Below are 15,954 nucleotides of genomic sequence, written 5' to 3'. Positions count from 1 at the left end.
CCGGTAAGAGATCAGGATTCGGATTCAATATTTGAATTTCTTGGAAATACATCCGAGTTGGGATTCGATATTCAAATTTACTAGATTCTGATTCAATATAAGTTTTTAGACACTAAAAAACTACTTGTGTACTCTGATTTGCTGTTGACTGGTTCATGTTAGGAACCTGACCATAGTAAATTATAACTTGGTGTTAGGCTTTAGGCACATTAGTGTAGGTCGCAATTGAACCCTATCTTGGCTATCAGTAAACTTAACCTCAAAGTGTGAGTTGTTACTTGTAATTTAGTAATACAGACATAGGCTTATGTGGAGGAATAACACTGTAGTGTATGGGCTAGGCCTATGTTTTAGACTACAGAAATTTGTAGTCCATCACTTTTAGCGAGTAACTTAGGCCTAGGTGGTAGGTCTAACTTATGCCCAATTTTTTTAGTTTCAAAACTTCAAATAGGTAGGCCTAAATTTTATAACTTTTTTATTTGGCCCATTTCAAGAATTTTTTGAAGCAATTCCCTAAGTTATTTCAGCCCCAGAAAATGTGGTCTAAATATGTAAAAATTGGTAAATAAATACTGCTGACTTTCCTCGGATTCGGATTCGACTCTGAACAGGTTTAAATATTCGGATTAGATAACAGCTACAGATAATAGCTACAGAGCTATTTAAATTTGAGATTCGGATTCGATCCGGGTTTGATAACGGCTGTAAATTTGAGATTCGGATTTGACCCAGATTCGACTCTGGGCTAGTTAAAATATTCAGATTTGATCCGTATTTGATCAAATCTACAGCTATGATTCGGATTCGAACCAAAATTTCTAGATTCGCACAGCCCTGAAATTATCCTTATTCCTTGAGTAGCCTTTACATTGGTTAGTGACAAAAATATAATTTCCTTATCTTTTTGGGCGACACCTACTTGTTTCTTTGAACAATAAAAACAACGTAACATTTGAATATAGGGAAATTGTTAGCAAAACAAAGTCTTGTTTAACGGAAAGTGATTCTTATTCGCTAGTTAAACTCACATGGTTTGAAAATTTCTTGGTGGCTTAATTTTCACAAAGAAATTTTGCATTCTCTTCAAGAGGAATTATGTGAAGATTCATTGAGAATAAAACCAGGAACACATACACACAAACATGTTAAAACATTAAAAGCAACATGGCCACGATAAAATAACTATAGGACACATGCAAGGATGTGGCAGAAGTTTATTCCTGACCCATGATACCGGACAACAAGTGTCACTTGTTGAACACCTATATCAGTCTAACCAAACAGTTCAGGGGCATCATAATGAATTTTAATTGTACTGATGGTGACTGTAAGACATTATACTTAATTTTTAACTCATTGTTAGTGCTTGCCCCAGAACTGCTAAGACAGATCTTTACTAGTAGTAAAGAACAACTAGGACTGGGGTGAAAGTAACCATAAATGAATTATTAAGCCTCAACGAATAACCCCTTTTTCTAACCACCATTAAGTATTTTCCTAATTAAATGTTTTAATGGACTGCCATTAAGTCAAGGTGGTTGGTGATCAAATGTTTTTGATTTCTATATTTTACATGAAATAATTTGAGAATCCTGTAATCAAATAGATCAATTTAAAAACAAAACATGCTTTTGTTTCAGAAAAGAGAAAGTGTCCGTTTGGGAGGTGGATGGCAAACGGTACAAATCGTACTGTCAAAACTTGTGTCTCCTCGCCAAGTTCTTCCTGGACCACAAGACACTGTATTACGATGTGGAACCGTTCCTCTTCTACGTCATGACAATAGCAGACTCGGACGGATGTCATACTGTCGGCTACTTCAGTAAGGTAGGAGATCCTATATTTTTGTTTGCGAGAAAGTATAATTGATTTCTCTGTCAGACGTTGTCTATGCGGTTTTGCAAGGTAGGGAGACTCGCCTGGCACAAAGCGCAAGACCGCACAGCTTGTGTGGCTAGTTGTTTTTGTGCAGAGACGTTCTCGAACTATCAGCACAATGATGGTTCTCTATTATCGTAGTGCTTCTTTTCTTCGTGGTTCATAGCATTTTGCGTTGGAGTATCTGGGTCTTGACCCAACTTGATTCCTGTTTGCATGTAAGGAAGCGACTCTTGACAGTTTTGGTACTTTCTTGTTTATTTCTTGTAGAACTTCAACCTGAATCACAAGAGCACAATATGTTTTATTGTGGCTCTCCTATTGGATAGATCAGATTGTCTTGCACTTAGGGTCGATTGCCACTATAAGCACATGACCACATTCATCGCTCTTAGGTATGATCCAACTTTCTTCTTGAGGGCCAATGGGTTAACAGTACGACTATCCTGCTGTGAAATGTGGTTAGGAGCTACACTCGTAAGTCGTGAATAAGTTAAGATAAAAATGAACCATCACAAATATAACCGACTTCCCTGACCATATAGGTTTTAAAAACTTAACAATCTCTTTAAAACTTGCTACAAAATACTGCAATGAAACAACAGTACCAAAGCCCTATTTGATAAACCCCCTTTTGCTGGACAACTAACAAAACTTCAAAAATATCCTGTTCCATCCAAAAATACCAGATCCAACCACCCACAAGAAAACCCCCTGGACCTTATCCTAGCCAACACAACAAGTTCATTTCACACATCTGGAAAGAATTTTTACTAACATAGGCTATACTACAAAAAATAAATCTAAGATTTAAGAACATATAATCTGCTATAATGAAAACATAATCTACCTACACCAATGCAACCTTTGTCAAGCTCTGTATGTAAGCCTCATAACATAAATCCTCTGAAAAAGAATTTATGCCATATCCTACCTAAGAGAAAAAGTTCAAGACATGTTACAATCAGATCCCTGAAAAGACATTTACTAACATATAACACAATAAAAAGATATAAGATTAGAGAATGCAAAATCTGCTATAATCTATATAAAGTACTTGGGGATCGAGCTTTGCTCGGGGGAAATTATTAGTTTACTCTGAAAAGTATTGCAGATACATTAATCCACTCCCAATCTCCACACTGCTAACCTTCACTACTTACTTCACCACTCCCTACGTCGTGGACCTGTTTTCCCTCCTTCCCTATACCATTTTAGAATTGCAGATAGGCTACATAAATGCCACAGACAGTTCCCACACTCTGCACTGCTAGCATTACTACTTCCTACACCATTTCCTACGTCATGGACCTGTTTTCCTCTCTTCTCGTAGCATTTTAGGATTGTAGATACCTTAATCTAATCGTCATAAACATTTCCCACACTCCGGACTGCTCACCTTTACTACTTCCTTCACCACTTCCTATGTCGCAGACCTCTTTCCATCCCTTCCCATAGGATTTTAGGATTGTGAATTCCTAAATCTAATCGTCATAAACAGTTTCCACACTCCAGACTGCTCGCCTTTACTAGACCTGTTTTCCCTCCTTCCCTATACCATTTTAGAATTGCAGATACATAAATGCCACAGACAGTTCCCACACTCTGCACTGCTAGCATTACTACTTCCTACACCATTTCCTACGTCATGGACCTGTTTTCCTCCCTTATCGTAGCATTTTAGGATTGTAGATACCTTAATGTAATTCCCATAAACAGTTCCCAGAATCCAGACTGCTCACCTTTACTACTTCCTTCACCACTTCCTACGTCGCGGACCTGTTTCTCTCCCTTCCAATGGCATTTTAGGATTGCAGATACACTAATCTAATCGTCATTAACAGTTCCAACAGTCCGGGCTGCTTGCCTTTACTACTTCCTTCACTTCTTCCTACGTCGCAGACCTGTTTCCCTCCATTCCCATAGCATTTTAGGATTGTAGATACCTTAATCTAATCGTCATAAACATTTCCCACACTCCGGACTGCTCACCTTTACTACTTCCTTCACCACTTCCTACGTCGTGAACCTGTTTCCCTCCCTTCCCATAGCATTTTAGGATTGCAGATTCCTTAATCTAATCGTCATAAACAGTTTTCACACTCCAGACTGCTCGCCTTTACTACTTCCTTCACCACTTCCTACGTCGCGGACCTGATTCCCTCCCTTCCCAAAGCATTTTAGGATTGTAGATAACTTGATCTAATCTTTATTAACAGTTCCCACACTCCGGACTGCTCACCTTTACTACTTCCTTCACCACTTCCTACGTCGTGAACCTGTTTCCCTCCCTTCCCATAGCATTTTAGGATTGCAGATTCCTTAATCTAATCGTCATAAACAGTTTTCACACTCCAGACTGCTCGCCTTTACTACTTCCTTCACCACTTCCTACGTCATGGACATGTTTCCCTCCATTCCCATAGCATTTTAGGATTGTAGATTCCTTAATCTAATCGTCATAAACAGTTTCCACACTCCAGACTGCTCGCCTTTACTACTTCCTTCACCACTTCCTACGTCGCGGACCTAATTCCCTCCCTTCCCATAGCATTTTAGGATTGTAGATAACTTGATCTAATCGTTATTAACAATTCCCACACTCCGGACTGCTCACCCTTACTACTTCCTTCACCACTCCCTTTGTCGTAGACCTGTTTGCCCTCCTTCCTTATACTATTTTAGAATTGCAGATACATAAATGCCGCAGACGGTTCCCACACTATGCACTGCTAGCCTTACAACTTCCTTCCTCATTTCCTACGTCATGGACCTGTTTTCCTCCCTTCCCATTACATTTTAGGATTGCAGATTACCTTAAAAACAGTTTCCACACTCCAGACTGCTCGCCTTTACTACTTCCTTCACCACTTCCTATGTCGTGGACCTATTTCCTCCCTTTCCATAGCATTTAAGGATTGCAGATACCGTAATCTAATCGTCATAAACAAATCCCACACTCCACACTGCTACCCTTGACTATAGAATCGAGTAATCTTCAGTATAATCTTTGCTCAATAGTAACAACTGATGTTTTTCCTTTTGTACTGTATTTTGTTTTGCTAGTATACTGTGGATAGGCAAATTACAAGTCTTTTGTTGAGCGGAGCGAGCGAAGCTCTTATACTACACTCCTGCTTTTGTTTTACAAATACTCCTCCTGAACGGCTGAAGCGATCTGCATGAAATTTAACACAGTCATAGTAACCAACCACGGGAAGGTATAAATCTGAAATGGTACAAATCGGACAACAGGGCTTTTCCCTATATGAATTTAAACTTTTAGAAATTTAACATGGGCCTTATGGGTTAATTGGTTGCCATGACAGTATTTGCAAGATAACAATAAAAAGGTTGTAACATGTGTTTACAAATAAATCATCTAAACTAGCACATTGCAAAATAGAGAACAAAAGGGAAGGAACAATCGGATTGATAACCGTTGAGCATTATTTGCTACAAAATGTATAGTGGGGTGGGTTAGCAACAAATTACACCATAATATTTCACATCTGGCAACCAACGCGCCCCTTTGGATTCAGATAGTACATGCGTAGACGAGTCCAAAAAGTCCGAGACACAAATTTTTCGGGCACTCTATGGGTGTTGATGACGTAATCAACATGGCCGCCAAAGTTGTGTGACATGATTCTACATTTCCCTATATAACTCGGGTTCATATTCTAATAATGCCCTACATTTTTAGTGATTATTAATCACGAAAAAATTACCTTTCCGATGGTGTACTTTACTTCATTGTTTACATTCATAATACTACGAATATTTATATTTGTATTAAATATTTTGTTTTTGATTTAGATTTTTTTTAATCATTTTGCTAAGTGTCGTGGATCGTGTTACACGTAGCTGAAAACGTCTTACATACACTTGTTTGTCAGAATATTACCTTTCTAACGGTATATATTACTTATATTTTAATACAAAAACACTGCTCAAAATTTTCCATAACAATGTAGTGGTACACAGTGAGTCGTTATTACCCCGATGGAATTTATAAGAGGACCGAAAGGTAATAGCGCTATTGAGTGCTATTAAACTTTTACTTTCGTTTTAAAATTAGAGACAATAAAATTAAGTACAAGATTTAAATACCCCCACCGCAGCAAACCTACCAACTAAGCGAATTTCCATTTGTCTCAATTCATTTTCAATTAAATATATTTTAATAACATTAGCTTTAACGAGTACCTAGGTTTGCTGCTACAAGGAAACTAATTAAGTGTGTTTTTTTAGTAAAATATTGATAGCTTAGTATAAAATAAATAAATTTGCCAAGTTTGATCAAAATATATCGATAAACAAGCAAACTACAACATTTTATAATATTCTCCATAAGAATAACATAGGAATTTTAAATTTACAATTTTTTAAATTTTCTCCATTACCAATAACCGAACAAAAACACTTTTATATACTAAATTAATTGTTTTTTAAGCTCTTTACAAAGGTCTAAAGATAAATTGGAATATTTTGCGTTTTGAGGGCCAAAAGTGAGAAAAAACCATTTTTACCCCGCAAAACCCCCGTAAAGCCTCGTTCCCATGGTCCGATTATGCTGGTTATGCTGGAACTCATTCAAGTTAAACCCGCTTTACACCTTTAAACCAAACTTCATCCAAATCGGACAAAAATTACTCAATTTGTTCCTAAAACCCCATCTATGGGTTAGATATATTTTATATATAACATAATTTATATTTATACAGATATTGATGTTTTATAATACTGTGCCCACAGATTTGGTCAATGGGCACTAAGGGTTAATCTGTTTGATTTAAGCCTGGATTATATTTTTGATGTATATGATATTTATGAATTTTGATATAAAATTTAAACAATATTGTATAGAGTACACTCTTTTGTTTTAGCGAATTTCCCTATAGGGAAGTAGCTATTACCGTAGGTGGCACGGTAAGACCTAGACCCGGGACCAATTTACTTTTTCATTTTGATTTTCCTAGAGGCCAAAAAACCCATTCTTTCAAATTATATATATATACAGGGTGTCCCACGAAGAGGTTTAACCGTTTGATTTTATATTTCTTACCCATTCATGGACCGAACATTTTGAAACTTTACACAATTTATAAAGGACAGAAGGTTTAAAAATGTTTGTGAAAGATCTATCTCCCTATCCCTTGTAGAAACAAAATTGTGGCGTATTGAATGTTTTTATTAACTAATTATTTTATATAAATCAATTTATTATTAATTTTTAACTAGTGATGGATAACAGTTACAATAAATTTGGACTCTACTTTAGGGTTTTCACTAGGCTATGGTATAATTTCCTGATGAAAAAGCCTTATTTCCATAGAATGCGTTAATACAAATGTTCTACAAAACCAAAAACACTATTTTTAATGTGTTTAAAACATCATTTCTCAATATGCTCCGATTTTGTTTTTACAAGAGGTAGGGAGCTGAAACTTTCCCACAATATTTTTGAAATATACTTTATAGATTGTGTAAAGTTTCAAAATGTTCGGAGCATAAATGGGCAAGTAATCTAAAATCAAACGTTTAAAACCTTCGTGGGACACCCTGTATATATATACGTCCGTGCACGCGATAACTTGAGTAATTTTTGTCCGATTTTAATAAAAATTTGGTTTAAAGGTGTAAAGCGGGTTTAACTTGAATGAGTTCCAGCATAACCAGCATAATCGGACCATGGGAACGAGGCTTTACGGGGGTTTTGCGGGGTAAAAACTGTTTTTTCTCTCTTTTGACCCTCAAAACGCAAAATATCCCAATTTCTCTTTAGACCTATTAAAAGAGCTTAAAAACAATTAATTTAGTATATGAAAGTGTTTTTGTTGGGTTATTGGTAATGGAGAAAATTTAAAAAAATTGTAAATTTAAAATTCCTATGTTATTCTTAAGGACAATATTGTAAAATGTTGTAGTTTGCTTGTTTATGGATATATTTCGATCAAACTTAGCAAATTTATTTATTTTATACTAAGCTATCAATATTTTACTAAAAAATACACTTAATTAGTTTCCTTGTAGCAGCATAGGTACTCGTTAAAGCTAATGCTATTAAAATATATTTAATTGAAAATAAATTCAGACAAATGGAAATTCGCTTAGTCGGTAGGTTTGCTGCAGCAGGGGGAATTTAATTCTTCTACTTAATTTTATTGTCTCTAATTTTAAAACGAAATTACAAGTTTAATAGCCCTAAATAGCACTATTACTTTTCGGTACCCATAGACATTGCATTGTTTTCATAACGACTCACTGTGTACCACTACATTGTTGTGGAAAATTTTGAGCAGTGTTTTTGTATTAAAATATAAGTAATATATACCGTTAGAAAGGTAATATTCTGACAAACAAGTGTATGTAAGACGTTTTCAGCTACGTGTAACACGATCCACGACACTTAGCAAAATGATTAAAAAAAAATCTAAATCAAAAACAAAATATTTAATACAAATATAAATATTCGTAGTATTATGAATGTAAACAATGAAGTAAAGTACACCATCGGAAAGGTAATTTTTTCGTGATTAATAATCACTAAAAATGTAGGGCATTATTAGAATATGAACCCGAGTTATATAGGGAAATGTAGAATCATGTCACACAACTTTGGCGGCCATTTTGATTACGTCATCAACACCCATAGAGTGCCCGAAAAATTTGTGTCTCGGACTTTTTGGGCTCGTCTAGCCATGTACTATCTGAATCCAAAGGGGCGCGTTGGTTGCCAGATGTGAAATATTTTTCAGCTAACCCACCCCACTAGTATAACCAATAAGGATTATGCACCATATTGGCTTTTGATGTTACAAGTAGATATTTTTTCATTTACGTGAACCAGACGTACTATTTACTTTGAATACTGCACATAGGGATTCCAAATTATGTGAACCAAATGTATCATTAACTTTGGATAGGTACTGCAAGTAGACATGTAATTCATGAGAAACAGATGAACCATTGACTTTAGATACTGCAAGTAGACATTTCATTTACGTGAACCAAATGTGCCATTGACATTAGATACTTCAAGTAGAAATTTAATTTATTAGAACCGGATGGGCCATTGACTTCGGATACTGTAAGAAGACATCCCCTTTACATATAACACATTTGGGTTCTGCAAGTAGACATTCCATTATTTATGTGAATCATACGTACCATTGAATTAGGATTAGTTAAGGAGACATCTCATTACGTGAACCAATTGTACCATTGACTTTGGATACTGCAAGTAGACATTCCATTTACTTGAACCAAATGTGCCTGTGCCATTTGCATTGGATACATCAATAGACATTTAATTTATAAAAACAGAAAGACCATTGGATTTAGATACTGCAAGTAGACATCTCATTAACGTGAACCAATTGTACCATTGACTTTGGATACTGCAAGTAGACTAGACATCCCGTTTACGTGATATAAATGCACCATTGACATTGGATACTGCAAAGAGACATCTCATTTACGTTAACCAAAAGGAGCGTTGACTTTGGATACTGTAAGTATACTTCCCATTTACGTATAACAAATGTAGCATTACCTTTGGGTTCTGCAAGTAGACATTCCATTGTTTATGTGAACCAAACGTACCATTGAATAAGAGGATTCGACCAGGAGATGTCTCAATTACGTGAACTAGATTTAGCATTGACTTTGGATACAGCAAGTAGACATTCCATTTACATATAACAGACGTAGCATTGACTTAAAAAAATGATTAATATACTTGCTCCGCTCAATATTGCAAGCATACAACTGCATTGCACACCTAGTTTACTTTTTCCTTGTTATTTAATTCAGCCAACATGGTTACCTAGCAACCCATAAGACTAATGTTAAAAAAATGTGATTTTCAGTTTCATTTTTCTACGTAATTAGATTTTTGTTGGCAGTTCTATTTGCAGTAAACTCGTTTTTAGGCCAGAAATAAACTATATACAACATTTGAAGAAAATTGTTGGAGCCGTTTTCGAGATCCTGGTGCAAGCATACATACAAGCAAACTTTGCTCGTATTAGAGTATAGGATAAAATTAGAGTTTTGTCTGTACATTGCTCAGAATTATATATTTTTAGGTTATTTTTACGTTTTACACATTAAAGAAGCAGAAACGAGTCTTATCTCTATTTCTGTTTGTCTGTCTGTAACACTCAAGATGGCATTTTATGCTATTTTCTCCAGGAAAACGAGAGTACCTATCAAGATCCAAGTCATTTTTATGTATTTACTGGATAGGCGAGTCAATAAGTACTGACCATACATAGTGTTACTCCATGTCCGTCAAACTATTCAATAGCCTCCCAACAAACCAGACGAAAGGACCCACACAAACGTAACGTCAGACATGCATCAGACTTCACACCCATCAACCTATTTTAAGCAAACACTCTAAAAAAAACCATCCTCTAGAGGAGCTGCATACCTAAACCTCCTTGCAGAACACCTTAAGCACGACACCAACCCAACCTGCTTCAAGAACAGGCTTACGGACTGACCGGTAGAAAGGCCCTTTTGTACACTGAAAATAGTGTTTACTCAAACATGACTTGTAGCCTAGGCTCAATTTTTGTAAAAAGGATCTTGACAAATTATTTCATTTCTAAATATTTTATTACGCTTTACTGTTTTCAATAAATGTCATAGATTGAATCTTACTTAGTTGAATACTTGAAGGCTTTGTCTCTGACCGGAATCCCGGATAGACTGTGTCAAACTAATGTAAAAACTGAACTGAGATGGCGTCGAGATAAAAAAAAAGTGGCACGTCTAATTCTTTAATTTATTAGGTAGGCCTACTTTGAAATTTTTCCCTTACTGAGGTTTTAAAACCAGCCACATCCATACTTCTGACTTCTTCAAGTAGACTATTGAACAGTTTGATTCCGACCTAATTGATTAGTGAGTAGAGGATGGGCATACACATTAGAACACTTCCCTCATACCTTTGCTTTTGGTATTTTGTTCAGTCATCTTTAAAACTGCTACTATATCTTATTTAATGTACATATTCAGAATAGGGGAGGAGTGGTGAGGGAAGTATTATCTTTCTCTCATAATGTGATCCCCTCATACCATCTTAATTACAGCTACAGGCATCTTTAATTATGAATATTGTCTATGTTTAGCAAATTTCCCACTTTGGGAATAAGATATTACCATGGGTCTCATGGTAAGACTTAGACCCAAGACCATATTAAGTTTTTTTTTTATGACCCTAGAGGCCAAAAACACATTCTGTTCAAATTCATACATATATGTGTATGTTAGTACGATAACTCCAATGAAAATCATCCAATTTTGATGACATTTGGTACAGTAATGTAAATATATGTTTGTTGGAATGAGTAAAAACAACAGCATGATCAGACTGTTGGAACAGGGTTTTATGGGGTTAAAATTGGGTTTTCTTGTTTTTGACCCTTAAAACATAGATTTCCCAATTTATATACAAACAATTTATCCATAAAAATATTGATTGATTGATTGAAACCATTTTGAGAGCTTCAAATAATTGAGTATTTTAAAGTATTTTTGTACGGTTGTTGGTTGTGGAGAAAATTCAAAATATGTATTGTATAAATTAAAAATGTATTTGTTTTTCTTATGCACAATAATAAATAAACAGTTCTAGTTTGCTTGTTAAGGGATATATTTAGAATTTGTCCATTTTATACTAAGCAATTAACATTTAAATAAAAACACACTTTTATACCTTCCTTAAAACTGGTGTTATTTAAATAAAAAATAAATCTGAAAATTTTAAGGGAATATCTTAGTGAAAATCCAACCACGTAAATAGAACTTAGTTCTGTCTGCAGGTTGCTGCATCGGGTTTTTTGTGTTTAAGGTTACTAATGTAATAAAACTTAAGAATTTTCGTTTGGATAGCTTACGTGAATGAATAGAAAGGAGTGCCCTTGGCATAAGAAATACAAAACTTTACCATATAGACAATAATTAAAAAATACTTTCCCATTTACAACAGTATTACACTACATGTAATTTTGTATTTAATATCATCCAGAGGCTAAACATGTTGAAAGTAGGGCCTATATGTTTATACAACAACTTAGAGATTTTGGTTGGCATTTTTAAATCTTCTGATTGAATGAAAAATGAACAAATTAATAAGTTTATTCAAAAGAGGGCTGCACTTTAGTATCCGTCCTACACTCATTCGAGTGACTATATCGATCGATATATCGATTATTTCATTTGATATAAGTAGGCAAGTTTGGTTAGTTAGGTTAACCTAACCTAACTAACCGAATGAACTAATCGATTTATCGAATAATCTATATATCGATATTCTTCTTTCGAATGAGTGTAGGATTGATACTAAAGTACAGCCCAAAAGACACTTTAGATATAATTTTTTTTATAAAGCTAATAAAAGAAATCTAAAAGTTAATTTTCCAAAAATTTTATCTGATCATTTTACATCGCAATACAATATACTAGGCTAGTTGAAAACACATCAAAAACTGTTTTTTTGTGTGTAATTGTGTTAACGTAATTGGCGTGTTTGACATTTTTTGTCAGGAAACAGTCCAAATCCTGGTCTTGCCATCTAATATCGACCTTTTATTCCATTGCACTTAAACTAATTTGTGTCTAAACAGATGATTTTATCTTGTGTATTGCCTTCCGGATTACTTCATGAATTATATACAAGAGGTTAAGTTACCTTGATTCTGTCCAAGTAATCCTTAAGTCGTCATTAGTGCGACCGGTTTCGATGTCTATGGCATCATTGTCAAGCTGAACGTAAAAATCGTGTTTCAAGACTCATGACGACCTCCTAGGAGCGATTTTTACGTTCAGCTTGACAATGATGCCATAGACATCGAAACCGGTCGCACTAATGACGACTTAAAGGATTACTTGGACAGAATCAAGGTAACTTAACCTCTTGTATATAAATAATAAGATGATTTTATAAGTTATTAGCGAATTTCCCATATAGGGAATAAGCTATTACCGTAGTACTCACGGTAAGACCTGGACCCGGGACCGATTTTTTTTTCGTTTTGAGGTCCCTAGAGGTCAAAAACACCATCCGTTCAAATTCATATATATATATATATATTTATATATATATATATATATATGTGTCCGTTAGCGCGATAACTCGAGCAAAAATGATCCGATTTTTATGAAATTTGGTACAAACGTGTAAACCTACGTTTATTCGAACGAGTTTGCGAACCAGCATGATCGGACCATGGGAACGGGGGTTTATGGGGGCTTTTATGGGGTAAAAATGGAGTTTTCCCATTTTTTACCCAAAAAACATAAAATTTTGCAATTTCTATCTAAACTATTTTGTCGAGCTTAAAAAAACAAATAATTTAGTATATTGAAGCGTTATAATGCGCCTAATGGTTACGGAGAAAATTCCAAAAAATTGTAAATTTAAAATTCCCATGTTATTCTTATGGAGAATAAGTAAACTGTTGTAGTTTGCTTGTTTATAAACATATTTTGCCCAAATTTGGAAAATGTTTTTATTTCTTACTAACTATTAACATTTTACATAAAAAACACTTTTACCCTCCCTGTTTGCAGCAAACCTAAGTATGTTTTAAACTGATTCTATTTAAATAGGGAATAAATGTGATATTTTTAAGGAGACATTTTAGTGTAAATCCATTCAGGGAAATGGAAATTCGCTTAGTCTACAGGTTAGCTGCGGCGGGGGTATATTTATATCGGTAATATCCAAAGATTGATCCAGCAAGACTGCAGTGATGACAAGCACTTTACTTTATGGCACATAACTGGACCATGCAGCCCCTGGTGACTAAGGGGGCCCAGCTGACTATAAACACGTCTTTATGACGTCTAGACGCCCCTGTCCTAGGCCACCCCGAGCTTCTAATGTCCGATTGTTTCACCCATTGCCAACTCAAAGTATTTGCGATTTTACTCAAGTCTACTTCAAGTGGAGTAAAATTTTTATTGCTCCAAGTATATTGATTAAACAAAAATATGTTTGATGAAGTTAATATATTTTGTGGGTTTATGTTTTGGATTTCTGAATTTGCAAAAATGTTGTCCGCAATTTTAAATCAGTATGATTTTTTGAGATAATTGATTGACCTTTGTCATCGTAGTTCAGCCCTTATCAGTAGTTAGTGTTAAGGGTGTTTCGCTTAGCAGAAAAAATGTTGTACTCATTGAAAACATAAAGCCTATAATAAATTATAATCTACATCACTGCATTAGACTTTTTTGGAGAGTTAAGAGTTCTATGATAAACGGACTGAAAGAATATCATTGAGACCAATAAAAATGCAATATTCTTTTGTTATCTTGAACTTGTTATTTGACTACATATGTTGTAATACTTGAAGTTTGTACGTTAGAGAAGTATTTTAATTTATTGTTTTGTGAAGTTTTGCTAGGGAAGACTCTTTTGATCAAAACCTGCTTTACTTATCCAAATAAATTTTATTGAAAGACAAAGAGTATCTACCTTGACTTGTAATTGGAAAAAATTAATTACTCACCGTTTCATCAGATTGTCATTTGATTAGAGTAATATTTGGCAAGGAAATGGAATTGACATCTAACTAATTCTTTGTTGTAATAATTTTTTTAACATTATTAATTTGTGATAACATTATTTAGCCACACATATCAATAATGATAATTTTAGTTAGTGTTAAGGGTGTTTCGCTTAGCAGAAAAAATGTTGTACTCATTGAAAACATAAAGCCTATAATAAATTATAATCTACATCACTGCATTAGACTATTTTGGAGAGTTAAGAGTTCTATGATAAACGGACTGAAAGAATATCATTGAGACCAATAAAAATGCAATATTCTTTTGTTATCTTGAACTTGTTATTTGACTACATATGTTGTAATACTTGAAGTTTGTACGTTAGAGAAGCATTTTAATTTATTGTTTTGTGAAGTTTTGCTAGGGAAGACTCTTTTGATCAAAACCTGCTTTACTTATCCAAATAAATTTTATTGAAAGACAAAGAGTATCTACCTTGACTTGTAATTGGAAAAAATTAATTACTCAACGTTTCATCAGATTGTCATTTGATTAGAGTAATATTTGGCAAGGAAATGGAATTGACATCTAACTAATTCTTTGTGGTAATATTTTTTTTACATTATTAATAATTTGTGATAACATCATTTAGCCACACATATCAATAATGATAATTGTAATACATTTATGAGACAACACAATTATATAATTTTTCACTAAAGGAATGACAAGCTTATTTCCATGTAACCCAGTTCGTACTGACAATTTTAATATCAAGATCGTAAATTTTTTTTCTGGATAGCCAATTGGTTGTAGTACTGTCTGAAAAATCTTAAGATTGCTTGTTTAATCCCAAATAGCTGGTAGTTTCTCATTTTTGATGCCATTGTATATTCATTAGACTAATGATTTCTTTAACAAAAAATCGACAAACAAGATCAGGGTTTGGACCGTTCCTTAAAAGAAACCGAATACAAACAAAATTGTAACTTGAAGATTCAGGATCCTGACGACTTAACCCTTCCAGGACATAGCATTTTGTGCATAGCGGTATATATATATCCGCGGTATTTATATAGGCGGTATATATCCGCATCTTTTTGGGCCCCGCGGACAGTTATTACGATAGTTATTGATAGTTGATTGTCTATAACATCTTTAATCTTTGTAAAATAAGTCCTTTTATTCATTTATATCTTTAACCGTTGTACTAGGAATATTTTTATAGAAAATAAGAAATTTAATAAAAAACATATTTTAGTTAACATTATATAAAAAAAATATATATATATATATATATATACAAGGTGTTTTTTTTAAAACTTGCATCTTTATTTATGTAAAAACCGCAATAGATAGAAATATGCAGTTTGCGGGAATCATCTATTGACGTAGGGGGCCCATTTTTTTAAAATTCAACGTTACATTCACATTCCCCCCCTTTCCCCCCCTGCCACCAACTTAATTTTTTTAAATAGCAAGGTACGCCTTGTGACATATCAAATGAAAGAGCATAAAAAAAGAAAATGTTTGATGAAAAAAAAT

The 15,954-nt window shown here is 34.3% G+C and overlaps 1 protein-coding gene across 1 annotated transcript in view; it reads left to right on the top strand.

The window, feature by feature from the left end:
• LOC128985308 (histone acetyltransferase KAT7) overlaps positions 1-15,954 on the top strand; it is a 150,197-nt gene that overhangs the window by 11,019 nt on the left and 123,224 nt on the right. Inside the window, exon 7 of the mRNA XM_054404699.1 lies at positions 1,644-1,830. Within this exon, the coding sequence (XP_054260674.1) occupies positions 1,644-1,830 (187 nt within the window). The remainder of the gene's footprint in view (positions 1-1,643; positions 1,831-15,954) is intronic.

Source organism: Macrosteles quadrilineatus, unplaced genomic scaffold, assembly GCF_028750875.1.
Source record: "Macrosteles quadrilineatus isolate MER2022 unplaced genomic scaffold, UCM_ALF_1.0 Scaffold_2__2_contigs__length_208266976, whole genome shotgun sequence".
NCBI lineage: Eukaryota > Metazoa > Arthropoda > Insecta > Hemiptera > Cicadellidae > Macrosteles > Macrosteles quadrilineatus.
The sequence above is the reverse complement of the archived record's forward strand: the minus strand, read 5'-3'. Positions and strand labels throughout refer to the sequence as shown.